This window comes from Phalacrocorax carbo, chromosome 1, assembly GCF_963921805.1.
Source record: "Phalacrocorax carbo chromosome 1, bPhaCar2.1, whole genome shotgun sequence".
NCBI classification, from domain to species: Eukaryota; Metazoa; Chordata; class Aves; order Suliformes; family Phalacrocoracidae; genus Phalacrocorax; species Phalacrocorax carbo.
Window position 1 is genome coordinate 209528594 of NC_087513.1, and position 27315 is coordinate 209555908.

The 27315-nt window shown below is 39.2% G+C and overlaps 1 protein-coding gene across 2 annotated transcripts in view; it reads right to left on the minus strand.

Annotated features, from left to right (window-relative positions):
• Positions 1 to 27315, minus strand: part of TMEM135 (transmembrane protein 135) — a 188239-nt gene that overhangs the window by 91428 nt on the left and 69496 nt on the right. Inside the window, exon 5 of one of the 2 annotated variants that reach the window (XM_064441400.1) lies at positions 19238 to 19303. The exons of the other annotated variant lie outside the window; for it this stretch is intronic. Coding sequence (XP_064297470.1) covers positions 19238 to 19303 — 66 coding nt within the window. The remainder of the gene's footprint in view (positions 1 to 19237; positions 19304 to 27315) is intronic. 2 annotated transcript variants of the gene reach the window in all.

Below are 27315 nucleotides of genomic sequence, written 5' to 3' on the forward strand. Positions count from 1 at the left end.
CCCATTAGTTCCAAAGAATGTGGCTGAATGTCTTATTTACAATTAAGTAAAACACAGGCTCCCTGAGGAAGAATAATCCACTAGTACAACTTAGAAAAAAATGGAACAAAAGGGCAAGAAGAGTTTTACCACTGTCCCATCATCAGTGGAGCTCGTCAATTCTGGGCTAGTCATCAGTCTACTCACTGATATTTAGGAATAATTAAACCTGTCAGGACAAGGAAGAGGAATAAATTAGTATACCATTAAAAGTCCTTTTCAACCCTAATTACAAGCTGCCTTGCTTTTGTCAAAAAAAAAAACAACACCAAAAACCATGTGTTAGGGGTTTTCTCTTGCTTCCTTTGTGTTAAAGAGCTTTAGTTTAAATTGCAAAAATAAGAAACTAAAGCGAGCCTTGTACGAGGTCCTTAACTTGGTATCCATGTACAAGTATCGTAACATCAAAGGAATCCTCAGATTGCTTCCAGAACTTCTGGCAGTGTTTCATATTATTTGAAGAACACCTACTTCACTACTGGGGCAATGAAATGCTGCTTCCAACGCTGACCAATATTGTGGCACATTACTAAGGGAGAAGCACATATAAAAATATTGTTTTGAGGGAAAATCACAGACTATTGTTACCATTCGGCTTCTTAAAACAAAAACCAAACTCACAACACAGACATAGCACAATAAAACACAATGAGGGCTTAATACTAGCAGTTTTCATATTAGAAGCCTACACAAACCTGACCTGAGGTCCCTATGCTTTTAAGCAGAAATAAATCCAAGACACAAAATAGCCAAGATTAAGCAACTAAAAAATAGAAAAAATAATACTTCAGAATTTAATTCTGTTATCTTCTGGTTTGTTTTGAAATGTGTCTTCTATTGGAAAGCTTAGGCTCCTAATTTTTATGTCTTCTCAGGATTTACATATAAGTACTGAACCTCTAGCAAAGATTTTTTTCCCTTCCAATTAAAAAAATGTTTGCACTAGAAAGGTTTTGCTCAATAAAGAGACAGCCTTACCAACTGGATGCAAATGCTTGGATATTCTGAAAGGCTGTAACTTTGCCAATTCTATAGAAAAAAATAAAGAAGGATAAATGGATACATAAAATAAAACTTTTAAGTATTTTCTTCCTTCCAAATATAGCACAATTTTCATCTGCTCATTAGGTCACCTTAGCAGAAATGACTTTAGAATCCTGAAAAACATGACAAATCAGGTCTTATCTTCAAAGGTGGTGGTGGGAAAACCCAAAGGAATTTCAAACCCCTGAGATATCAACAAAAAATTCAATTATTAAGTGCTTTACTACAGTACTTTGATACTGCAATCTGCCTACCGTACAGGAATAGGTCAAAGAAAAATTCAAGCAACCCTTGTTCATTAGTACATCTTCAACAGTTTAATACGTAGGTTTTCAGATGTTTAATATAAGGCCAGATAAGAATGTCAGAAATAGAAACACATTTTTTTCTTTTTTAAGAGAACTTGAATAAAATTCCTTAAGATACCCCGAGGGATTTAATACAGACAAATTTGAACTCTCATCTCTACTGGGAAAATGACTGAATTAGGTATTCCAGCAACAAGAGCAGCTCTGTCCAATTGTAGCTCCTCTAAAAACCCTACTTAGGAAAACTTTCACATTCAGCGCTGTGGGATTGGAGACATGTTAACAGCAGACAGCACAGAAATTACGTTGTAACTGGCAGGCAACCTTTCCCATAGTCTTCTTCTGATCACCTGGTTAGATTAGTCTAGAATCCCCCTTCAACAGGCTGTCCCAGTCTTCCCAGTACTGCTCCAGCAAGGCTTGCACTCTCTAATCACACGTGTCTGCGCATAGCTCTCACTTTGGGGGGTAAAGCTATAGAAGCACAAATCTGGTGGGCTGTTTTCACTCATTATAAGAAAAGAGTTCGTCTTGGTATCACCTTAAATAAACAAGTGTTGAAATGCTGGAGAAAACAAAAATGAGGAGGGGAGAAGATGCAAAGACACCCAGGTCCCTGGGGCAAAGTGCACTGAGCTTCTGTGAGCCAGGGACAGGGATTGCGTGGCTACAACTCTCTGCCTGGCCACTTAGCAGAGACACAGCAGGACCTCATCACGCTAAGGGGTACAAGAATGTCTTTGCACAACCACTTGGTAGAACAAAAAACACCCCTAGGCAAAACTTAGAAATGTCTTATTTTATGACCCTTATACGGCCCACAACGAAAGGGCGGGCAGTAACGCGGCGCCTCTGAAGTGGCGTGTGCTGGTGGGATCAGAGCAAGCACTTGGGCTCAGACAACATTAAGGCTTGTTAAAACTATACCAAAGCAGGGATTATGCAAGCATTAGGTAGAACGCAGAGGGCTAGTTGCAGGATCCTCCCCGCCCCAGCAGCATGGATGAATACCCCCTCCAAACCCAGCCCGTGATCACCCACTGGAGAAGACAGCAGAGGAGAGCACCAGCCGCCACGCTGCCTGCTGTACAGTCACACCGAGTCGCGACGCCTTCACCGCTTACGGGCATGTCCAGTAAATTGAGAAGGAATCAAGTGAGACTTGATCAATTCTGAACTCCTTTACCCAACTTCTCTAAAATTCTCCATAACTCCCAAATGCACAAACCGTGTTCTCTCTGCTTCAGACATAAGCACTGCGTTTGAAATGTAAAACAGCTGTCGCTTTACATTCCAGTATCAGTAAAATAACCTCAAATAATAATTTTCTTTGCATAAAAATCCCTTGGGTTAAGTGACTGAGGGACAAACCTTTTTTTAGCCACTTATTTGTCACTATGTCCATTGCTGAGCAGCACTTTAATAGCTGTTGTAGTAAAGCCTTAGAATCATAGAGTCATAGAATCGTTAAGGTTGGAAAAGACCCTTAAGATCATCGAGTCCAACCACTAACCTATCACTGCCAAGTCCACCACTAAACCATATCCTCAAGCACCACGTCTACCCTTCTTTTAAATACCTCCAGGGATGGAGACTCCACCATCTCCCTGGGCAGCCTCTTCCAATGCCTGACAAACCTTTTGGTGAAGAAGTTTTTCCTAATATCCAACCTAAACATCCCCTGGCGCAGCTTGAGGCCATTTCATCTCATCCTATCACTTGTTACTAGCAAGAAGAGACTGACCCCCGCCCTGCTACAACCTCCTTTCAGGTAGTTGTAGGGAGCAAGAAGGTCTCCCCTCAGCCTCCTCTTCTCCAGGCTAAACAAACCCAATTCCCTCAACCGCTCCTCATAAGACTTGCTCTCCAGACCCTTCACCAACTTCACTGCCCTTCTCTGGACACACTCCAGCAACTCAATGTCCTTCTTGTACTGAGGGGTCCAAAACTGCACACAGTACTCGAGGTGCGGCCTCACCAGTGCCGAGCACAGGGGCACAATCCCTGCCCTGCTCCTGCTGGCCACACTATTCCTGATACAATCCAGGATGCTGTTGGCCTCCTTGCCCACCTGGGCACTGCTGGCTCATGCCCAGCCGGCTGTCAGCCAGCACCCCCAGGTCCTTCTCCTCCAGGCAGCTTTCCAGCCACTCCTCCCCAAGCCTGTAGCGTTGCCTGGGGTTGTTGTGACCCAAGTGCAGGGCCCGGCATTTGGCCTTGTTAAACCTCATTCAATTGGCCTCGGCCCATCCATCCAGCCTGCCCAGGTGCCTCTGTAGGGCCTTCCTGCCCTCCAGCAGATTGACACTTCCACCCAGCTTGGTGTCATCTGCAAACTTACTGAGGGTGCACCCAATCCCCTCATCCAGATCATCAGTGAAGATATTGAACAGGACCGGCCCCAACACTGAGCCCTGGGGAACCCTGCTCGTGACCGGCCGCCAGCTGGATTTGGCTCCATTCACCACCACTCTCTGGGCTCGGCCACCCAGCCAGTCTTTAACCCAGCACAGTGCACTTGTCCAAGTGTCTTGTACCGATATTTTAATGCATGCTAGTGCAACTTATCACAAAGCATTTATTGGTGTCAATAAAAATAAATCTCTGTAGTGTATTTTAGGATAAATCACCTTTTTTTTTCTGCAGTAACCGATCAATTGCCATATAAGCCTTCTGTGCAGTATTAGCAAAGTACTAATGAGTTATATTTTACAGTATCATGTAGTTAATGTCAAATGAGACTGCACTTAATACAGTTCCACCAAGCTGATGAATATAATTTACCATAATGGTGTATTTCTGTCTTTTGTGTACACAGTTCCATTACTTATGACAACATTTCCCATATTACTGTCACGTTATATTAATCAAAATATTTTGTGAACCTCAATGCTAAATGCTATTTCTAGAAATCACATATACTTGAACTGAAATAATTTATATTGGAGATTAAATTGTGAAAAAATAGTAATTTTAGGCAGTTTCACAAGTGCAGTTAACTGTTGGAAGGACATGCTTTGTAAAAATAGACATTTGATGTCTCACACTGGAATTATTTCTTGATAACCACTGCCTCTACCAGGCCATTTTATTTATCAGCTGATGGTTTTAAATGGCTCTTTTCTGAGATGAAAGAAGAGAATGAACTTTAAAATCTTCGGTGGCTACCAAGAACATGGAAACAGATTTCAAGCAATCTTTCCTTTACACATCATCACTACCATTCAAATAAAAAGTAAGTGAAGGACACTTTCTTTAAGTCTGCACACAGTTCTAGGGTCAGATTTGATTACCTAAAATGTCTGAGTTTCAGCAACTTAAATGAGTTTTTTCTTTTTATTTTAAAGTTTCATTAAACATATGTGCATACTTCTAAATGGATGGAATTCCAAGTGATTTTCTTACGACTGGAAAATTTTACCCATTCACGGCCTCTGGCACACAGTCCTTGCAAAGTAAAACTGAGTTCAAGGGCATGCAGATGACACAGGGAAATCATATTTGTGTACGTCTTCCTCCTAAATTTACACAAAGTCCAGTGAGCTGTAATGAATGCCACAGGAGAGGAGTACACTGTGTAACTAAACACGGTTACCGAAGTGAAATATTTCTATTTCTGCTTCTGCTCAGCTCCATTCTGCACAGACTGTAAAACGACACAGCTCAGAGCAAAGAAAATTCAGATAAGCCAATTAAAAACGACTGCTCAACTATTCTTACAAACAAGTTAACAGAGATCTAAAATCCAACACATGCCTGGGAGTCAAAACACCTGTCTTTGAAAATTATAAGACCAGAGAGGAATTTTGTAAAGAACACAGCTCATCTCTACCTGTACTACGAACACTTCAGTAATACACAAGAGGCAGCAGCGCTGTTAATGTCACCCCGATAAAACACCGGCCTTTTCTTCTAAGGCATGAAGCTTCGCTTCCAAACTTCAGTGAAATTCAAGAAGCAGTCAAAGCGGTATGAGTCATCTTGACCAATGTTATTAGTCACTGAATTTGTAGCGTGAGCATTACCTTATCGCTGGAGGGCTGCAAGAACAGAGGTTGCTGAGCCACTGGGACCCAGCTCCACTGGAACCTAAAACTCCAGAAACTCACTTAGGTTATCGAGACCAGCGCCCTTTCACCGCAGGCAGCCCCATTAGGTTTATTAACCCCATTAATTAGTTTATGACAGGAATTAAGTACAGCTATTGTGTGACCTATTGCAAAATTATTGGTGGAGTTTTGTCCTTATCATTGACGGGACAAAAAGTTTATTTTTCACTTATATGACTCCAAGTTAGTCACTTATCTATCCAAGCCTCATGCAGAGATGTTAATTTTACAGTTTTTTCCAGCCTTTTTCCAAGTTTATTTAGGTAGTTGACAGTTCCGAGCAGGAATCATCCCACGCTCACGTGGTTCTTGGCACATGCTGCTGGTGCAACTGTAATTCAGGTCTTCTGAGTGCATGTGTCTTTCATTACTTTGTCACGTGGTGGGTTTTGCAAAAGACCTTGGCCTCCTCCATGAAAGGAGATGACTCAGGATTGCACAGTGAAGAACACTTACCTGAGCAGCACCAGCCTCATTTGATTTAGAGAATTTCAGCCTGAGCAGTTCAAAGTAAACATATATGCAATTGAAAATAGGTGTAGAAAGGGACAGACTGATAAGCTCCACTGACCAATGGTGGTAGAAGCCCATCTCCAAAATAGATTATTGAAAGCTATACTTAATGCATTTAAGGAGAAACTTCAGCATCATTTTAAAATGGCTGTTTACTACCCAAAAAACCCTACTCCTCTTCATTATAATGAGAAATACCCAGATACACCAGGAATGGTAAATACAAGGCTAAGACAGTGCTCATTGCAACGAGTCTTTCAATGCTCTGATTTTAAAAAAAAGTACATAAATTCAAGTACAGGCTTAAATTATTATTTCCTGTCTAGCAAAAAATTTAAGTCACTTATTTGGTTAAATACTGTTGAAATCAATAGGACATATACACATACTTAAATTCGCTCCCTACCGAGTAAAGCACTAGAGCATGTGCTAAATGTGCCTTTGGGAATTAGTGCCTCATGCTGCACACTCTCGCAAATATTTAGGCTCATGTTCCATTTCTTTGCCATGAATATTTCCATTGATAAACATGTCCACCCGTAGCTGTTAGGAGGAACAAGACTTTGAGCACTGCTGAGAAGGCAATTACACTGAATGAATTACAACTGCAATATTACTTCTTTTTGTAAATAAAAATGACGTAGAGGTGAATGAGAGATTTATCTATATGAAGAGGTAAGAGTAAGGGAGTCAAAACCTTTAAAGAGAAAAATATACTACAGAAGTAAAGCAAATTACTGTCACAGATGACAAACAGAAAAGCCAGTTTTCTTTGTTCAACTTCCATATTTTTTTCCAAACTCACTGTACTTCAACAGGGTGTACAAACCGACAACACAGTACTTGTATTTTTAATTCTGCATAATTAATGATTATGCATTAATAAAAGTTTTCCCTTTTACTGCAATCAGAACCCCTATATAGGAAAATATAAGCCAATTGATGCCATATGTCCCACTGAATTGTTATTCCAGATGTATTCCTTGGAGTCACAGAATTGAAGTTCCTGTTTCCTTTAAATAACACATTCCTAAAAACTCAAACGAAGCAATTTTAAGGATTAAGCAGTTTGTTAATATGATTTTTTTTTTAATATTCAGATCCTTCACCATTTTTCCCATAAGCTCAGTACAAAATAAAGAAACAGTTTACCTGTGACATATTAAATAGTCAAGAAGCACATGTGCATTTGGCTTTAGCTTTTAGCCTGATATTTCTATGGCCAGAATGGTGACCTTACACTTCTCCCCAGGCATTCGAAAACTAATTTTTAAGATTTAATTTCCATTAGCACAGAAAAACTTCACCCACACAGTGAAGCAGTTGGATTTGATCAGAACACTTGTTTTTAAGAAGCTGAAAAGTTTAATTATCTTTCTCTTTGGAGCGCAACAAAGAAAGAAATAACAATGCACAATTTTTGTGGGAATATCTGCTTAATTGAAGGTTAACAGTGCTAAGTACTGCCAACAGAAAATCAGAAGTGGGGAAGGGAGTTTCAGCAACAGCTTTCCCACATTGCCCTGCCAACAACCTCAACCTTGCTGGGCCATTTTCTCTAAGGGCTAGAAGTAATTAAGTTTCATTGCTAAATCAGTCTTGAGCCTGTCTTGAACACCAAAATCACTCATGGTTAATTGTATGTGGTGATGTGGTGAGCGGTCTATTAGGCAGACTGCAGATACCAGGTTTTTTGCAGCTCTGCAGGATACTTAAAAATGAACGGTCATTATTTTATCCAGGCAGCCACTTGAATAATACATTTTTTCCTACAGAAAACAGTGCTACTTCAAAAAAGGCTCACTATTTGAGTTTGTAACAAAGTTATACTAAGTGTCATTTTGAGGGTTGCTGAGTTTAAAGACACACGTTTCCGACACTTAGAAACAATGAAACTGAGTATTTATTCTACTCTAATAATCATAGAAATATCATTAATACTGTAATTTTATCAATTGTAGTACAAATATTTAAAAACAAGTATATATAAAAACAAAAAACTAACCTGCCCATGATCCTTGGTATAGGAAGGTGCATATATAACATATATATGCATAGTCATACACAGGCATCCGAACACATGCACATGTCCAGAGGAATGTTCTCCGTGACCTTAAGAAACTCTGCATACTGTTTGTTAATCAGAACCACATATTTTTCACCCGATGCCATCAACAAAGAATTAGTTTCCATAAAACTGTAACCGACAGGAACAGATCGGTTTCATGGTTCAGAGAGGGAGAATTGTTCCAACAGTTGATTCACGCGAACGTTCCTGCTGCTGGCAGGCCAGATCTTCACCTATCATAACCATCTCTCACTAAGACACTAGTCAGGAAAAACAATATAATTCTTTCTGAGAAGATAATGATTTAATATTGTAGAAATATTACAATACGTTATTCCAATAAAGCAATGCAGACAGCTACTACAGAGCTTCAACAACATAAAGTTCAATTAACGCCCAGTGTCACTGTTCTCTAAGGTCCCACAACACTCACACCTGAGCACTGAGCAATGGCATTTCACCTTCTCCGTAACAAACGCTTTACATTTGTAGGGGTACTTAAATGGCTGAGACTAGACTCTTCTCAACATGCTGTTATCTAAGTATAGGGTTGGCCTCCCAGAGCAAACTGCTTGACTATGAGGATCTTATGGGAGAAATACTAGCTATTACTACTTATTTCTTTCATTCTATTCATATCGCTTTCTTTGCATTTTTTCACTTATCAGTTCACCAGCTACAATCTAAAACTATTCATTAATAAAGAAATATTAACTATTATTTGTATGATTTTCACCAAACTTTGAACATCGAAAAGGAAACAGAAAGAGCTTTCTCTGCCTGTAGCGCTTTCATCCCCCTTTTAGAAACCCAGAATAATGCATTTCAAATAGCATTTAGGTTTCTGCAGTCTGTTCATACACAGGACAACTACAAGTTATTAAAGACAGCTATTTTTTTTGTTTGTGCATTATCGAAGATATTCTAACCAGTCTAACATATGGATAAGGAGCATAAAATGAATTGGAACAGCAGAACAAATGGGAACATTAAAAATGACTGGACAAGAAGAAATGCGGTGATTTCCTTTTATCCCTTGTCTCTTGACCAGAGAAAAAAGCCTATGATACAAAGTCCAAAAATGATCTCAACTCCTCACTGATCGCAATCTATCTTGGTATTTGTTTCTTGTCAGACTGATCTGTCCCATCAACTGGGCTCTCAAGAACGGCCATGAGCCGTGCCTATGCCTGCCACAGAAATGAGAGGACATTATTTAAATAATTTCATGCAATGGCAATTCTAAAGAGCAAGCAGGGAACACTGACAATCCCTTTCATGTGATTTTTACATTTGCATTGTTTTCCAAAAGGGAAACTTTATTTCATTCATTGGAAATCGCTGAATGTAAATAATGTTTGTGCTAAACTATCCCTTCTTCAAACTGCCCCTACATACAGTATAAGCACGAGTTAGCTGACATTCATATATTTCTATTGTAAAGTGTTAGAGAAAATGACAACGCATTCATACATTAGTGAGACTATTATTCCAACAACTTCAGTCAAACAACTTGCAAGGAAACTGAAGAGCAGCTGAGCGTATCCTTTAACTACATCTTTAGCATGTTTTCAGCATTCTTAAACGCGTACAGGAATGCAAACAAATTCTTCGTTTTACCAGTTTAAATAGCCTTTTAGAGTTGCCTATTTCTTCAACTGTATGAATGCATTAACATAACATTAGCATCAACACCACCAAAGGGACAAAGAAGCATCATTCCAGTACCAATACCTGTAATACCTACTCTGTCTTTCCCCCGTATAGGAGTAGAATTCTCGCTATGGATTATCTTTGCTCTGGCAGGACAATGGAGTTGCCAGAGCCTGTCTCTGGGGACAGGTTTTAAGTATAAAGTAAGATAACAGTTTAATTCCATGGCCATGACACGTAAGATCACAACTTGAAGAGTTCTTAACAAATGCTGTCAGGTTACAGAAAAGAAATGTCTATATTTGAAATGACAATTGCTAACTACAGTTTTTAATGAGAATGAAATTAAGAAGAACAACTTTCTTAAGAAAACTAATCTCACATACTTCCCAGTACCATAATTATTGACCACGCAAAGTCATGTTAAACCAAAAACTAGATTGGGAAGTAAATGTACTTTCTCACATTTAGTTCTGTTGCCATAATTTTATATTGTCTGCATTTCCCATGCACTCACTGTTTTGCTGATGAAAAAGAATAAGAAATCTGGACTATACAGGCAGGGTAATACAAAAAAAAGAAGTCTCTAAAATAGGTAATTCCCTCCTTACTTTACTATTGTCAAAAACTCCTTGGTGGAAAACACCTGGCAAATACTTCTGAGGATAATTTACTTTTCAGTCCTCTGTTTCACTTCACAAAGAGGAAGTTATGATTATCCCGAGATAAATACATACCACCAGCCTGCATTAAAATAAAAACCTCTATAATAAAAATAAAGCATATCGTGATATGTCAAATGCTTAAGTACTAAATCCCATTGTTCCACTCTATGAAAAATAGACAGACTATACCTTCCATACACTTAAAAGAAAAACACAAAGCATGAATCACCTAGATATAATTTCACTTCTGTTTTGAAAGTTAAGTTCTCAAAGTTTCCAACCTTCTGTGTTATCTTTCTTCAGCAGTTACCCTCCATATTTTGGAACATGTAGGCACTCTCCTATTTTCATACATTCCTACCTTAAATTTGCACCATACATGATTCCTGCAGCATATTCATCTTCCACACTCTCTAACCTACAAATCCCACTGCTCCACTTTGAAATTATCTGGAGTAGGTCAGTATTTTTTCCCAAGGCTCATGATGATTTTTAGTAAGAAACCAAATATCCTCAGGCAAAATGCATATTAAAAGAGCAGAAAAGTTCTTCATATTCAACTCTGGTTTTGAGACAAATTTACTTTCCTCTTCATGATTAAAAATGGATTAAAAACATATAAACCATATAAAATGGATAATCCAGGGCAAGCTAGACAAATACACACAACTGAGTGCATGGCAAAAACATCCCTTGAACCCTGGAACAAACACCTCAAAGCTGATCTGGTGGCTTTCCTCCCCAGGGATCAATGGCATTTTCTCTCCCTCTCTCTCTCTCCCCCTCCCCCAATCAAGCTTTAGTTTTCACTGCATTTGATCAGAAGGATTATTTACTTTTGACTTACTTCCAGATAATATAGATAAGGTATGCCAGCCTTCAGCAATTAAATTACCTTTGAACTGTTACCCATTGTGACCTGCCAGAAGGATTTTCCAGATACCAGCACTATTTTTAAATGCTTCTGACACATATCCCAATCTGAAACCCTAAGTAGGTAGGCTATAAACCAGTTCTATTCTTATGGATACATTTTATCTATCTGCTGCTCCTTTATAAGAAGTTATAAAACAGAGGGTCAATACTACTTCTGAGAAAGATTTCACTAAACAGAAAGCTGTAACTATGAGTGCCAATAATTTAAAGGTTTTTTTTAATTCATGTTTCAGAACACTGATCTAGGATACTTTTTATAAGAAAAACAACCCACATCTCTTTTGAAAAAGCTAAAAATCAAAGTACATCTTATTCTTTTGGGGACAGAGAGAGAAGACACCTCCTTTTAGAGGAAAAGGGACTCAGACCTGCCTGCAAGCAACTCCTTCCTTTCAGCTTTACAAATGCCTTTCAAAAAATGAGAGGGTAATAAGACAAATTAATACTGAAACTTACTGGCACTTTGGATCTTACACCACATATTCAGAAAATATAGTTTGGTTAAATTAAATCGACACTGTTTTGCAATACATTTTTAAAAACACATTTTTGTGTGTGCGTACTAGCAACCCTTAACCAGGAGGGGAAAAAAAAACAAACACCAAAAAACCCACAGGATGAGATCCAGGAGACTGATAATCCTACTCTGAAGGCAGAAAAGGCCCGTGAATGTTATGACATGGCCTTACAAAAATTTAAGTTTCATTGTACCAAACCAGATTTCTTCTGTAACATCAAACAGAGTTTCCTGAAGCGTTACCATTTCAGTGAGAACAAGCTAGGCTCATTTTGACCAACAGCGCTGCTTTTTAAACGTGGCCTTGGCTAAAGACAGAAGGCTTAAAAAGCAGAGAGCCTTCAGGACCATAACTACAGTATCTCTACTGCTGTGAAATATATGTAAATCTGAGAAAACATCTTTCCTCACATATTAACAAGGCAGTATCAAAGTATTCAAGACAAAAGCATGGAAACCAGAGATGTTGGGGTAGTCTGTGAGAGCAGAACTTTTGAACCCCAGATAATAAAGACATCTTTGTGACGGGAAGGCTTGAGGGCGAGGGGATCAGATGTCCGCTATCCCATTGCCATTCTGTTTATAAAGTGCCTGTAAGCGATTAGGCCTGGTACGCCCCCAGGCTGAAATCACAGGAAACAGTGTGCCCACCGCAATTTTATTTCAGTGAAAATTAATCTCAAGTGATTCATCGGACTTCTTGAGAACCTAAAAAGTTACCATTTATGGAGTCTTCCTGCGTCTCATGTATTACAAATGAAGCTGGCCAAAAATACAAGCAGAAACATCATTGTGACAGACCCCAAAATTTAAAAATCAAATGCAGAATTCAGTAATTTCTAGAATAAACCCCTTTATGTAGAAAAGGGATCATCATTTAAATGAGCACCCTGTTCCACGTCACCTTTACAGCACATAACTGAATACAACTGAGGGGTCCTAACATCTAACTGCTCCAGTGGCAAGTAAAATTAGAAATTCCCTTCTCTTGAAAAAAAAGAACCAACCAAACTTATTACAGTTACCGCTATTAATAAAAAGGTTCTTGTCTACATGGCTTAATTGCACAGCTGAGTTTCCAGGACCCTACACTGCACTCTGCTATGACGTGGTGGACAGGGAAGAAGAAAGAGGCAAGGAACTTGAGCCAGCAGTAACGTCACTTTAACGTTGTCCCCTCCTTTCCTAGGTTGACATTCTTTCTTAAAGTCAAAGGTAAATTTCACAGTTAAAAAGAACCTACAGATACATACATGTATGCATACAAATATGCATACATACAGTTTAGAGACAAAATTATTTTAGAAGTGTAACTTCTAAAAGTAACCACTGAATTTTGTGATCTACTGTTTACCATCTAGCGCAACCCACAAATACAAGAAACGGATGCTTGCACAATTTCTCTGGCTTCTTATAACAGTTTAAAATTTATTATTTACTTTAATAGTATTTTTCTAAAAAATATCTACATCCCTGACACAACAAAGTAGCCCATGATTTTGATTTTTAAAGAAAGAATACTCTGTTGAACATGAATTGTCAAAACAAGCACTTTATCACAAAAATGTAAGAATTGCTCGTTTGGAAATAATTGCATTGCTGTTACTAAGCTCCCTCCTATTCAGACCAAAAACAACCGATGTTATCTTGAGAGCTGCTCCAGTGCTTGCTTTAAAGCCACACAGGTGGCACTTGGACCATGTCACCTTACATCTGTCACAACTGCAAACAGTAAAGTAGAGAATAAGTCTGTGGAACAAACAGAACTGCTGTTGCATGAAGAAGGGCAACGAAGCCGGGGAAGGGTCTGGAGAGCGGGTCTGATGAGGAGTGGCTGAGGGAGCTGGGGTTGTTTAGCCTGGAGAAGAGGAGGCTGAGGGGAGACCTTCTCGCTCTCTACAACTACCTGAAAGGAGGTTGTAGTGAGGTGGGGGTTGGTCTCTTCTCCCTAGTAACAAGCGACAGGACAAAAGGGAATGGCCTCAAGCTGCACCAGGGGAAGTTTAGATTGGACATTAGGAAAAATTTATTCCCCAAAAGGGTTGTCAAGCACTGGAAGTGGCTGCTCAGAAAAGTGGTTGAGTCCCCATCCCTGGAGGTGTTTCAAAGACTTGGTGCTTGAGGACATGGTTTAATGGTGGACTTGGCAGTGTTGGGTTAATGGTTGGACTCGATCTTAGAAGTTTATTTTCCAACCTAAATGAGTCTATGATTCTATGAATAAATATTTCATATCGCTGTTTCCACTTTTTTGTGTTTACTTGTGAAGACAGAAAATAAATTGCACTTTAAAAGATCCTTACTAGTCCTCTTGTTTAACTTTTAGCTAAAAATTTCATCACAAGTGTATCATCAGTAATTATTTTTTATAGGTATTTGACTGAATTCATAAAGCTTTACACTCCACATTATTTACCTTACAGAAAACACAGAATGAAAATTTAATTCTGAAATCTATTAAACATAGCTTTAAACAAAGGCAAAGACATGTCTTCTTCCAACAAAGTACACTTTCAAGCACAGATATCTACTGCCATAGCAACATGGGTCATTATTACATATGTATTACATCATAAGGCCACAAATCATTTTAGGCTGGAAAGTACATTAATTACTTATATATTTATACCTATTTATACTTCAAATTTGCTTGAAAACTGTATTTTTATAGCCAAGAATGCTCCAGCCTCATTATCTATGAGGGCAGTGGTTTGACAGCGTCCCTTAAGCTGCACTGCTGCTGTATCTCCAAGACAGAAGACACACGTACATGAGTGGGCGTTTGTTAAACTTCGCCCATTCTTCCCTACGGGCATTATAACTGGTAATTCTCAAAGGACCCAGGAGTCAGCACCAGCAAATCGACATAAACTCTGGTCGGACATTGGTCATTAACTCACCTGGGACTGAATTAAATCAGCTGAGAGAGAGAGACAGGACATACCATTCAACCTCTGCCTGTTTTTTATAGTGTAATATTCATCAGAGCCTAAGACATCGTTGGACAGGTATCTCTTCAGGCATCCCAGCTAAATCCAACCATTACTGTGTACTGAACCTCTCAGAAACTTAAAGACACAACCTGGAAATCCCGCTGTGCACTTTGGTTCCCACAGCATTTCATGAACAGAGTTTTTTGTATGACTGGGGGAAAAAAGGAAAAAAACACCAAGTATCGTAAATTAAAGGCATTCTATCATAATGTTACAGACTGAAGACTCCATTCCTTTCTTTGAAACCTCTTCAAAGCATCTCAGCTGTTGCAGGCATTATAAACCAGAGCCTATCACATAGTCTAAGCTCTTTTTTCGCTCTGACTCTCCTGTGCAAGTTTTTCTCTTCTGCAAAATTGTTTTTTTTCCTGTCTGCCATCACAAGATACTGCATGAGGATTTTGAAAATTCCACCATACTGAAGGTTCCCCACATGCCTTAACACTTCAGACACAAGAGCACAATCCATGGGGCGCGGCCCTTCTCATCTTCAGTTCCGAAGGCAGCAACCAGGTTTTTTCCTGACAGAAGGAACTTCTAAAGACACATGCCTGAATTCTTCCATCTAGAAGTCCTGGTATTTTTCAGACTGAAGAGAGATGAAGACAGTTTACAAATCCATAAAGATGTTATAAGAAATGAGTTAACTTCCACAGAGTTCATGCATGGCTGATATCAGTTCCAGCTCTCTGGGAATCATGTCTCTACCATCATCTCTCTGTTGTCCATGTCAGCCTTCTGCTCCTTCTCTGGGTGGGCTGTGTGCATTTGTTTCCCTCCTCTACAGGGGTTGAGAACATTAGCCCTGCAAGCTCATTGTCCTAATCAGATCCCTTCTTGTTCAGTGCCTCCATGTGATGTACAAATCTTACATGGTACATTGGTTTTGGTGTATCCCTTGCTGAATGTGAATAAACTGGTCACTCCCAATTAAAATTAGGGAAGCTTTCTCTTGCTATGTATAGTCATTGAGCTTCATCTTAGCCTGTGTCAAAGGTATTCCATCTTCCTACCATGCATCCAGTGACTTCCCATAACCACTGCTGCCAACCCTCCCAGCTCCTCCTCCTGGCTCTCCCCTGGCAGCAGAGCACACAACAGCAGAAGCTCCTGGGGATGCAGCACTGGGAAGCACGAACAGTCAGCTCCGAAGCGTTAGCCCCCACCTATTCCTCTTCTCACCCGCTTCAGCAGTCAGGCTGTAGTTGCTCTTGTTTCCTCAACTCCACCACTGCTGCCATGTCAGCCAGCACCCACAAAGGCAGCAGCTCTGTCTGGAAGGCGGTGAGAGGAACAGATGGCAGCAGATCTTAGCCTGCTGCACGAGGACCAGAAGCAGAAGAATCAGCTGGAGAAGCTCTCTAGGTGGTGTCCGGTCCAGGCACCCTGAATGCACAGCTCTCAGCTCTGCCTACCGCCAACTCTAAGCCTTGTGACATGAATGAGATGCACCCTAAGACTTCTGTACACAAGCACAGCTGTAGATTTGGCGCAATCACATCCGTTCATACAATTTTTGGATCATTTGGGAACAAACTAGATGTGCTAACAGAAACGAATAAACTCTACAAGGCGCTACTTCATGATCCGCCCCGAAACAAAGCAATTGACAGAAATAACTAATTAACATGAAAAACAACGTACCAAATCCTGAAAATAAATTATATTTCTGGGTTTGATTCCCTCCCATGGATGCTACTACGCTTCAATACAACCAGGAACAAGGGAACTGCCGAGAAGATTCTTCAGGAACCTTTGCGATTTCTAACCCAGAGTTAAATAATTTCTAGCACTATGTACTCAAATTCAATAACTACTTTTGGCAGCATGCTTTTCTAAACTCTCAAGAGTAATTTTAGAACCACATGCAAAAGTCAAAACACCAGTACAACCTCATTTTTCAATTTCTTCAAGAATAACAAAGTAAAAAAAAAAATAATCAAGAAATCTATATGCATAAAGGCTTAATGAGTCCCAATGAAGGAGGAAGGGCTGGTGGAAGGAGAAGAAATGGGATTTCCCATAGACATTCAATCTTATAAATTATAAATCTACCTGGTGATGACAAGTGGATTATGATTATAATGGATATTTTTTCATGCACTCTGTTTTGCTTGTATAGAATAAATATTTGTGCATTAACCTGTTCAGCAGTGCAGACAGAACATTCTCATTTTATTATAATTTAAAACAAATAAATATTTACACGATTTTGCCTTCCAGTATTGAAGAGTTCTACCCCCTCTTAAATGTTAAATGGGGTTACATTTTTAAGTACCGCTACTAAAGCTGAACAGCACTTTTGCACATTTGGACTGCTGCCTCCATAGTTTGGCATTTCCAATAAACAAGTTGCTCTGCTTTGATTTTCACTGCCAAGTTCGCACTTCTCAAACAGAATCCAGTCAACTTTAGTCCATATTCAACTTTTTTTCTGGCTCCCTTTCTACTGTGCAAACATTTAGCAATTTCTTGGAAGAGCTAAAAAAATTTTTAATATGACTCTTGATAATTATATGTTTCTTCTGGAAAAATTAATTTCATTTGATTAATGTCATTCCGCATTTTCAGACTAAATGTATTATAATTCCACAATGGAATTTAACACGAAGATCTTCCGAGTCAAAATATTTTTCCCCCTGCATACAGCCCAATAAAAACATAAGAAAAAAAAAAAGGTCTTTCTATTTCTCCCACTGCCTTCCTACACAAAAAGCCAACTGTAGATAATTCTTACATGTTTTATCTATAAGTTATCTTAGAATTAACTGCATTCCCACTGAAGCCCAAGGAATACCTCGGAAATAGTGTCACAGGACACAGTACGTCAACATAAAGTTCACCATCATTGAACAGATGCACTTTCATGCCGCTCCGTTCTTGCTAATCATGGTTACATCTTCTCACCACTTATCTTGCTGCTTCTCATCAGGTTCTCTTTAGCCCTTGAGGCAGTTTAATTGATTAAAGATCAGAGGGAATATCTGAAGAAAACAGCGGAACTTTTTCTACCACATCAGTGACCTGAACTGGCTCAACGTAAATTGTATCAGACACAGAAATTACTAATCTCATTCACAACAGAGATCATTATGCCTGTAATCATCCCAGTCTTCCACTGTATGATACAATTAGTTACACTTTAAAAAAATATATCGTTTGATTTTTCCATGATTCACAATATTCACTAAGTAACTCTAAGGATAGAGATTCCACAAACTCTCTGGGCAACCTGATTGTTAAAACACAAAAAATTAAGTACCCTTCATTGAAAAAAAATCTAAACAGAAAGAATTTGGAAGGGTGGCACATATTCCATAACTAACACCTGAAAACTACGTTACTTTCTTTGTAGGAAAGGACAAAGAAGTGGTACATAAAAATTATAAAGCATCCATATGCAGAAATGCTAAAACTACAGACAATCTCAGGACAGAAAATTTCAGGTACATTTCCAGACACTGATGCAAATACATATTACTTTATTTCAAAAGAGAAATTAAGGCAACTTCATCAGCATAAGGGACAATTTACAGCACAGCTGGGATTCCAGCGTAAGTCTAGGTCTAGATTCCAGATTTAATGCTGTGTCTACTATACGAACTTTTCACAGTTACCTCAGAATTTGATCAAAATCAGATTGCCATAAAAAAACCCCTAAGGTTCCTACATTTAAAACCCTATACGCTCTGTGGCAATGCCCAGATCAGTTCTCGTTTCCAGTGTCATGACTGACTACAGTATTTTTCTTTAAAGAAAATTCAACCTAAGCATAAATTCCGCCACCTAATATTGGTGACATTTAATCAGCAAAGTTCAGAACAATGTTTACCTGAAATAAAACCACATAAAGAAGGAAACAAATATTCACCACCAACAGAAGCATGTAGGAGCAATGTAATATTCAAATCTATTTATCCTCTTTCGAATAATTCATGTATTAATACTTCATATACTTCCTGAAGTTATTGATTTCTTGAAAGGAAGACACAAAGGATGAAGTAACCTCTCCGCAGCTACCCAATCACAAAGATCTACTTCATAGGAATTTCTTTAGATTCCACAATAGAGAAAACCCAGTGAAAAACTGCCTGGCTAAAAGGCCATTCTTGTGAGTCACTTCTATTGTAAGGCTAGATTATAATTCAGGCAAACAGAAAAACAGAGTGTTTTTTGAAGAATACTTAATCTCCCACTGGGCATGATTTAAATTCTTGTTCTCTTTAAAACACAAAAAAAACCTATAATGGAAGTATGCAAGTTATCTACAGTCCAGCCCTCTTCGCTCACCTGAAGACAACACATCTCCCAAGAATTTTTAAAGTATTACATTAATAAAACATTATACCACATGGGGTGGGGGTGGGGGGGTAAGGATATATTTAGCCTTACTTCTCCGTGTCTTAAAGGTGTAATAGCTCCTCTTGCTACTGCCATTCGGAACAATGTTTCTGTGGCCTGCATCAACAAACACACACAAGAATTAGTTACTTAAAAAACAGACAACCCAGCTCATTAAGATTTCTTTCAACTTTTATAACATTTTTTAAAGTGTCAGCTACCTTTAGCAACCATTTTACAACTGAAACACTTCAGTAAGTTATTTAGAACAGTCTGCACAGTTTAGGCAGAGGTTTATTGCAAGGTGAGAAGTCTATCGAGGATTTTGGTCTCAGCTTAAGTAACCACCTAAGCTGTGCAAGGTACACCCCGCAACGCTGCAGTGGATACACAAGACACTTCATTCAGGTCAGAGATATTCAACCCCATATAATGGCCTTCCACAGGTTGTCAGGTTAAAGTGGGATACCAAGGGAAAAATAGCTATACGGTATTTTACAACTCATGTAACTAATTCATTTTTAAAATTGCTGTTTACTGTTACACACAAATTGACAAACAAGTATCAAAAGACAAGAGTATGATGCAACTCTTCTAAAAGCACCCGAGCCCCTCTTAATAACAGTGGCATTACAAAACACAACGCTGTCACGGGCAAATGACAGAGAAGACTAACTTCGGGGAAATCTTTAATTAGGTTAATCTTTGGTTAGGTTGCATGCCTTTCTGTGTTAGATGTCCCAGCCTTTCTTTAATCTGGTGGGACGATTAGCACATACTTCTGACACAAACATAGGTTACTGACCCTCGATTCAGGCTACAATACAAAAAAGCACAGGTTGTGTATCACATTTCTTTCTACAAGCTGGTTGCAAAAAGGCATGAAAAAAATCACTGGTTACATAAAAACATGGATTGGCACAGCAGTGTACATGAGAACACATTTGTTTTAAAGACTTGTTTCCATAGCAAGTACTGAAGCTGGTTTCAATTTCAACTGCAATGGAACATGTTTTTAATATCTGGTTCTAATAAAAAAATTATTCTAACATTTAAGGATCTATGTTAAAAAGTAATTAGCAGACTGTTCAAAAAAAACTTTTAGAAAGGTTATAAATAGAAGTAGCTTGCAGTAGCTGATTATCTTTCTAAATAGTAATTTAAAAAATAAGCAGCTCAATGCTTACATAACTGCAAGACTTGCTGGGCTCGCACTGTACTACCTTAAGGTACCTGTATCTCAATAGACATAATATCAAAGACATCTTTTGAAATAAATTCCTCAGTCTTCCTAGATGCAGATTAAGTGGGATTTACCCTTTTCTAAATAATTGCCTGAAGAATTTTATTAAAAAGCTTTTAAATACCTTATGTTTCCCACCCACACCCCCCCACACCCCCCAAAATCTGTAAATCTGTCAGCTCCAGAACACTGGACTACAAAACATATTACTTCATTTACACCTGCGAGGATGCAGAGCAATGCCCACGTGCGATTCTTCTTCTCTAACCTTTCTTCCTCTAGAGATGAAGTGAACCTCATACCACCTTTTGTATTTTCCAAAATTTGTTTCTTTCACCAACATTTTTAAGGATGTTTCAACCAAATTGAGCATTCTGTCAATACAGCTAAGCTGCTTTTGTTTCTTTTGAAAGCCACTGGTGTGTGTGGCTTTCTTTTCACATCTACTAGTAAAACATCTCTCTTAATACATTTGTACTCACATCCTTAATGCCAGATGTCAAAACCATTCAGAAACAAGGAAAATCAGAGCAACAGCAAATCTAGTGCCATAGATGTCCTCCTATGGGCACCACTCCTCACGTGCCAGAGTATCTCTAAGAAGATTAGCGATACAATCACAGCCTCCTACTCAAACAGCATTGGGGTGGTGGAGCCACCTATAGCCATTCAGGCACTGACAATGACATGCCTGGAGAAAAAGTTATTGAGTTTTCAGGTATGCAAAATCCAAGAGGATGTTTAAAGAAGTTCATTTTTTGAAAGAGTAATCAGACCTCCAGAGTTTCTTCCCCCAGAGGGTGGTGGAGCCCTGGAACAGGCTCCCCAGGGAGGCATCACGGCACCAAGCCTGATGCTACTCAAGAAACACTTGGACAAGGCCCTCAGAGACACGGTGTGAATTTGGGGTGTCCTGTGCAGGGACAGGAGTTGGACTTGATGATCCTTGTGGGTCCCTTCCAGCTCAGGGCATTCTATGATTCTACGTTGGTGTAAAGTTTCAGGTGAAGGAGGTGCGCATTAGCAGAAAACATTTCAGGTCTGTATCTTCTCTACAAAGAAAACCCAGTGTGAACAACCTGATGAGATTCTAATAAGGCAATTTCTTACATGGAAGAACAAGACGAAACCATTTAGAAATTTCTTTAACACCTTCACAAAACTATAACATCATACAGACTAATGATAAAAGTGATCAGGCTAGGAAAATTTGGCCACTCTTTGAAATCTGAGTTTACCTGTACCACTTCTGTTCGGGCAAACTCCCACACCATCTTCTATTTCCATCCTTCTCTCTTCTGCCCCGCAAACACAGACACAATATTTGAATCATTTGCCAGAGATGACCTGGGTCATCTGGTCCTACACAGGGCCCCTTGGAGCAGGGTGTCCAGGGCTTATTCAGGCATGTTTTCAGCATCTCAAAGGACGGAGGTGCCACTATCTCTCTGATCAACCTGTTCCAGTATTCCACAACGTTTTCAGTGACAACTCCATGAAAAGATGCAAGTTACAGATGACCTGTAAATTCCTTGTGCTTCCCAAAGCAGCGTAGCCCAATTCCCCAGATTCTCTGTAACTTGGGGAAATGCTTGGTGCCAGCCAAGAGGAAAGCCGCCCTTTCTTCTGCAGCTTCTAGCTGTGACAAGCCAAGCCACACTGAAATCCCAAAACATGGAGCATCCTGCTGGCATTCAAGCTGCACAGGTTGAATATGAAGGAATAAGCACGGGGGTGAAAATTTTAAAATATAAATTTACCAAAAACCTCTAATTTTTTGAAATGTTAAAAGACAAACTCCATCATACTTAATCCTCCATAAAGAATGGGGGGAAAAAAAGCTGCATGAATGAAGAATCCCACAACAGTAATGAAAAAAGAACAATATGCTCACATACCTCATATACTTTCTGAAATTCTGTTTGTGATAATACCTTGCTGATAGTAAAAGGAACCCTACAAGGCATCAAATCTATTTAGACTAAAAATCCAGTTTATTGAACACATCTTGCCTTGTTTATTCTTGGGTTTTAATTTCAAATCTACCACAGTTGTTAGTACAATAATAGCCAATATTCATGCTGCAAAATATTTTCATTCAACTGCTTCAATATTGATGAAGCTTAAACCCACTGAACACAAATGTCACAACTTTAAAAAATTATTTAAAGAAGTATTAAATATATTTAAATAAGTTTATTTCATTAGGTTAAAACTGATAAAACATGTAGAGTATTGCTCTGTCACAAATCAAACTATCTTTCAACACAATCTACCTAATAAAGTAACTTCTTGGACTTCTTCAGCAATAGATTTCTACTGGAAATGTTTAGCATGCTTTTAGGCATCTCGTCAAAACTTCCCCTCTGCCCCACAGAAGAGTTTTCATTGCTCTTTTGGTTCACAGTATCCTTCAGCACAGACCTCCACAGTTACACGCCATTTAGAATAAGTTTAGTTACCTGGTTGTCACATCAGCTCTTTTCAACCCTTAAAATATCTTCTAAAATTCTTGCATATATTTATATTAGGCATTTGTCCACTGAATGCCAAGTTTTCACATACAATTACATTTATTGCTTCCTAATTTAAAAATACAGCAAAAATTATGTCAATTTTTAAATGCTGAAATTATTAAAATAACCTTGTATTATGTTAGGATGTGTAACTGTGGCTAGGAAATACAACTGACTGGAAGCATTTATCATTGTGTCAGGATAACCAAATAAAACCAAAACTATCCGTTTAAGAAATAACAACAGTGTTCCCAAAGAAACTGACGACTAGGGATTTAGATCAATTTTAACTGCTTCTGCCTCTGTTAGCATCAAGTATTTCATTATAATCAGATTTTTAATGAAGCTGTAAAAATTTAATATTTATTTGCATTCAGTCCACTGTGAATAAGCCTTAAATAAGAATCATTGCAGGGCAATTACTTTAGATACTTCTACGCAGAGAAGTGAGTCAGAGGTCCATAAGAAAGCAAATTATCACCAGATGGCTTTCGTGATCTCAGTGTGAAATAAATGTGTTGCCAAGCTGATAAGTTACTGAATCCTAAAATTGTTCTTCATTGTAAGGAATGTATACTGTGTTACATTATACGTGAGGTGGAACGGCAGCCTCACGTATCTTACCACTCTGTAATGCCGTGCAAGCTCTAATGTCTCCAGACAAAGATGACCAACTGTTCCCCCTCCAAGCAAGCAATCGTTTCTGTTCAAATTCCTCACAAGTGGGTTAAAAAAAAAATTAAACAATAAAAAAAAGAAGCCACTTGTATAAACCAGAACTAAAGTGGAAAATAATTGCACATTATTGATGGAAATTGTAGGAAAAACAGCAAGAGAAACAGTACGTTAGACTCCAGATGTTTTGAATTTCCTAGGTATTCACAAAAAATATAATACATCATCAAAATAGTTACTGTTTTACCAAAGTTAAAGCTGCAAATGCAGACAGTGGAAGGGATTGCTAAAGCAAATTATTAGAAATGCATGGTTTTTTAATCACCTGACAAATTTTGGCATCTATTTCTAAATGTTCATTTAACAAAAATAATCTATTTAAAGATATATCCTGAAAGGCACAGTTTTTGGAAGTCATTCACAGCACCTTACAGATTTAATTAAAATGAAAATGCTGCAATTTGTTGTAAGAATAAAAATGGATGAAACACCACAGAAGACTTCTTTTCACTCCTATTAAAGTTTGCTGATCTTGGCTACAATAGCTGGCTGACAGCTGCGTCCTGGAAAGTTTGTGTTTCTTCAGGAAAAGCAAATTACATTTAAAAAAGGTTCTTGACAGTCTATCTGAAATCAATAACATTTTTCAAGTTGATTACATATTGCAAAAGAACTATTGTTAGAGCTCTTATTAGCTAAGCATCAGACAGCTTTTGAAAACAAGCACGAGTGCTATAAAAGAGATTTGGTGAGATTCAGAAGCAATAATGAACAGGAAAATGCACAAGTTTCTGAAATATTTTTTTTTCCTAATTTCTGTCTACAAAATTGCATGCGTAAGGCAACCCTCTCCATCCAAACCTTACTCCAGGTGACAGATTTAACTGATGAGCTAGTTTGTTATTATAGTTTTTGATTGAATTACAATACCAATATAAAATTTACTGCCATTCTATATATTTCTATGAATTCAGAATATGTTAAAATACAACACTGAAGCTGAACTGACGCTTTTAAAGAGACATATTTAAATTCTTATTTTCTGGAAAACCATAACAACTTTAATTCATTCCATTTTACAGGTGGGAATTCCACGTACCTCTGTGTTTTACTTTTTTAAAGGAGTCTGAATGTCTCTGCCTTTGTTACCAAACCATTGAAACCTTACTTGTACAATGAGTACATCAGTATATACTTGACATCTGTGAGACACAAGCTCTTTCCATTTGGTCATTAGCAGATCAGATCACTTCTTACCTTTACCTTCTATAAAAGTAACAGAACTATGAAGCCTACAAAGGCTAAACAATTTAAATACCACCAGAAAGCATATTTTACAGAGCTCTTGATAGCCTTGTACCCATTTCCTGAAACTTCTCTAATTTTTTCCATTTTCAGCTTTCAGAACATGAACACCCAGGAAAGGAGCCAAATCTGCTGTAACTTATGGGGCAGGAGGAAAGACCAGCTTGAAAATTAGAGGATAGAAAGCAAATAAAGCAGATAAATGACCATCTATCTTATACAACAAAAGTACTAATTGAAAATGGTTCTCCTTTTTCAAATTCAAATGCATGTCGATTCCCTAACTAGATGTTTGGGGGTTTGTAAAACTTTTCACTAATACAGCATAAATAATCCAATCTTGAAAGTATCAAGATTAATAGCACAGGTAGCTCCTTTTGTGTTAGGTCTTGCTCCTTCCTTAGACAATTTTCAGATTTGTCATGTAAACTTAGGTTCAAATTTACACACAAATATTCCGTCAGTTCAGTGCAATTTCTATTACACTAACAAATTTCATTTGCTCATTGAACGAAATCTGCACTTTCAGGGTTAATGAACTCTCATATGAATTAATTTACCTCTACCCTACTACCTAACTAAATTACCCCGATCTTCATAACACCCAAAAGATAATATACACCGTGGCGATGGACTCTGCATTTAGCCTTTGCTATGTCTCCACTGCAAGAACACCCCCTTGCTGCAGACTGGCTCACAAACCTCAGCCTCTCCTTAAAAGAGCTTTAAAACTTAGAGCCACAGAACACAACCAACGAACCAAGTACAAAAATAATCAAGCATTGTGCGCTGCCAAGAGGATGAAATAAAAGCATTAGTATTTATTTATCTTAATCTGAACTCAGTAGTCTGCAGTTGTGGGGTCTGTAACTTTCTCCACGATGACGATCATTTTTTTCTTCTCCTGACTTATTCTCTACCTGTTCTTCTCCCTTTCCGTCTTCCCAAGCCCCTCGTAAAAAAATGCTCGGTATTTAATTGGGATTCCTGGTCCCAGCCTGTAACTGACTTTCACCTTTTTCTAGTTTTCCCTGCACGAAGGAGTGAACGGCTCAATGCCGCAATTAACTAAATATCAGGAAGCCAGAAAAAAAAAAAATCCAGCAGTATAATGCCCATGAACTGAATTACCCGCAAACCAGGCCAGCAGCCAGCATAGGAAACTGGAGAAATAGGCCATTTAATCTCCTCTGCCTTGACAGACATGCCAGAGAAAGGAGGTCCAAGCGAGTCTGCCTCACCACCAGCACCGGGCAGAGGTTTCTGCATCTGAGAGGCAAACCACCAAAGCCAGCTAAAACCTTCCTCCTTTCCAATCGCTCAGCAGACAGGCAGAAAACAGCTGCAAGCCAGCCTGCGGAAAGCACATGACAACTGTCAAAAATGGTTTTGATTAGTAATGCTGCCAGATAGAATAAAAGATACGAGCTGAAAGACCACTCTGGCCAGCCCAGGAATACACGAGCACACTTGCACGTAGTCAGTGCTTCCCTGGGACTCAGGGACAACGAACTCTTCAGATTTCCAGCTCCAAAACGGCAAGAAGGAGCGCGTGCACCTATCCATCCATTCATCCCATACCATCCCTGCCGCAGGAAGACTTCCCACCTCCCTCCATCCCCTGTGGAACTGATCCATGGGGGCCATTTCTGCTGCCTGGCCAGGGGCCGCTGGAGCACCACCACACAGAAACAACACATCTGCCCAGGCTTGACGCAGCCACCAAGTGTCAGGATAACAGGGCAACACTGCCCCGAGCCCACAGCTATACTGAACTCCAGCACTACATAGGATCATGGAATGGTTTGGGTTGGAAGGGACCTTTAGAGGTCATCTAGTCCAACCCCCTGCAGTGAGCAGGGACATCTTCAACTAGATCAGGTTGCTCAGAGCCCCGGCCAGCCTGACCTGGAATGTTTCCAGTGATGGGGCATCGACCACCTCTCTGGGCAACCTAGGCCAGCACTTCACCACCCTCACTGTAAAAAATGTCTTTTGCCCAATCTAAATCTACTCTCAGTTTAAAACCATTGCCCTTTGTCTTGTCACTACAGACCCCGCTAAAGAGTGTGTCCCCATTTTTCTCATAAGCCCCCTTCAATAAGGTGTCCCTGCAGCCTTCTCTTCCCCAGGCTGAACAGCCCCAACTCTCCCAGCCTGGCCTCACAGCAGAGGGGCTCCAGCCCTCAGATCATTTTTTGTGGCCTCCTCTGGACCCGCTCCAACAGGTCCATGTCCTTCCTGCGCTGAGGACCCCAGAGCTGGACGCAGCACTGCAGGGGGGTCTCCCCAGAGCGGAGCAGAGGGGCAGAATCCCCTCCCTCACCCTGCTGCCCACGCTGCTTTTGATGCAGCCCAGGGTACGGTTGGTTTTCTGGGCTGCGAGCGCA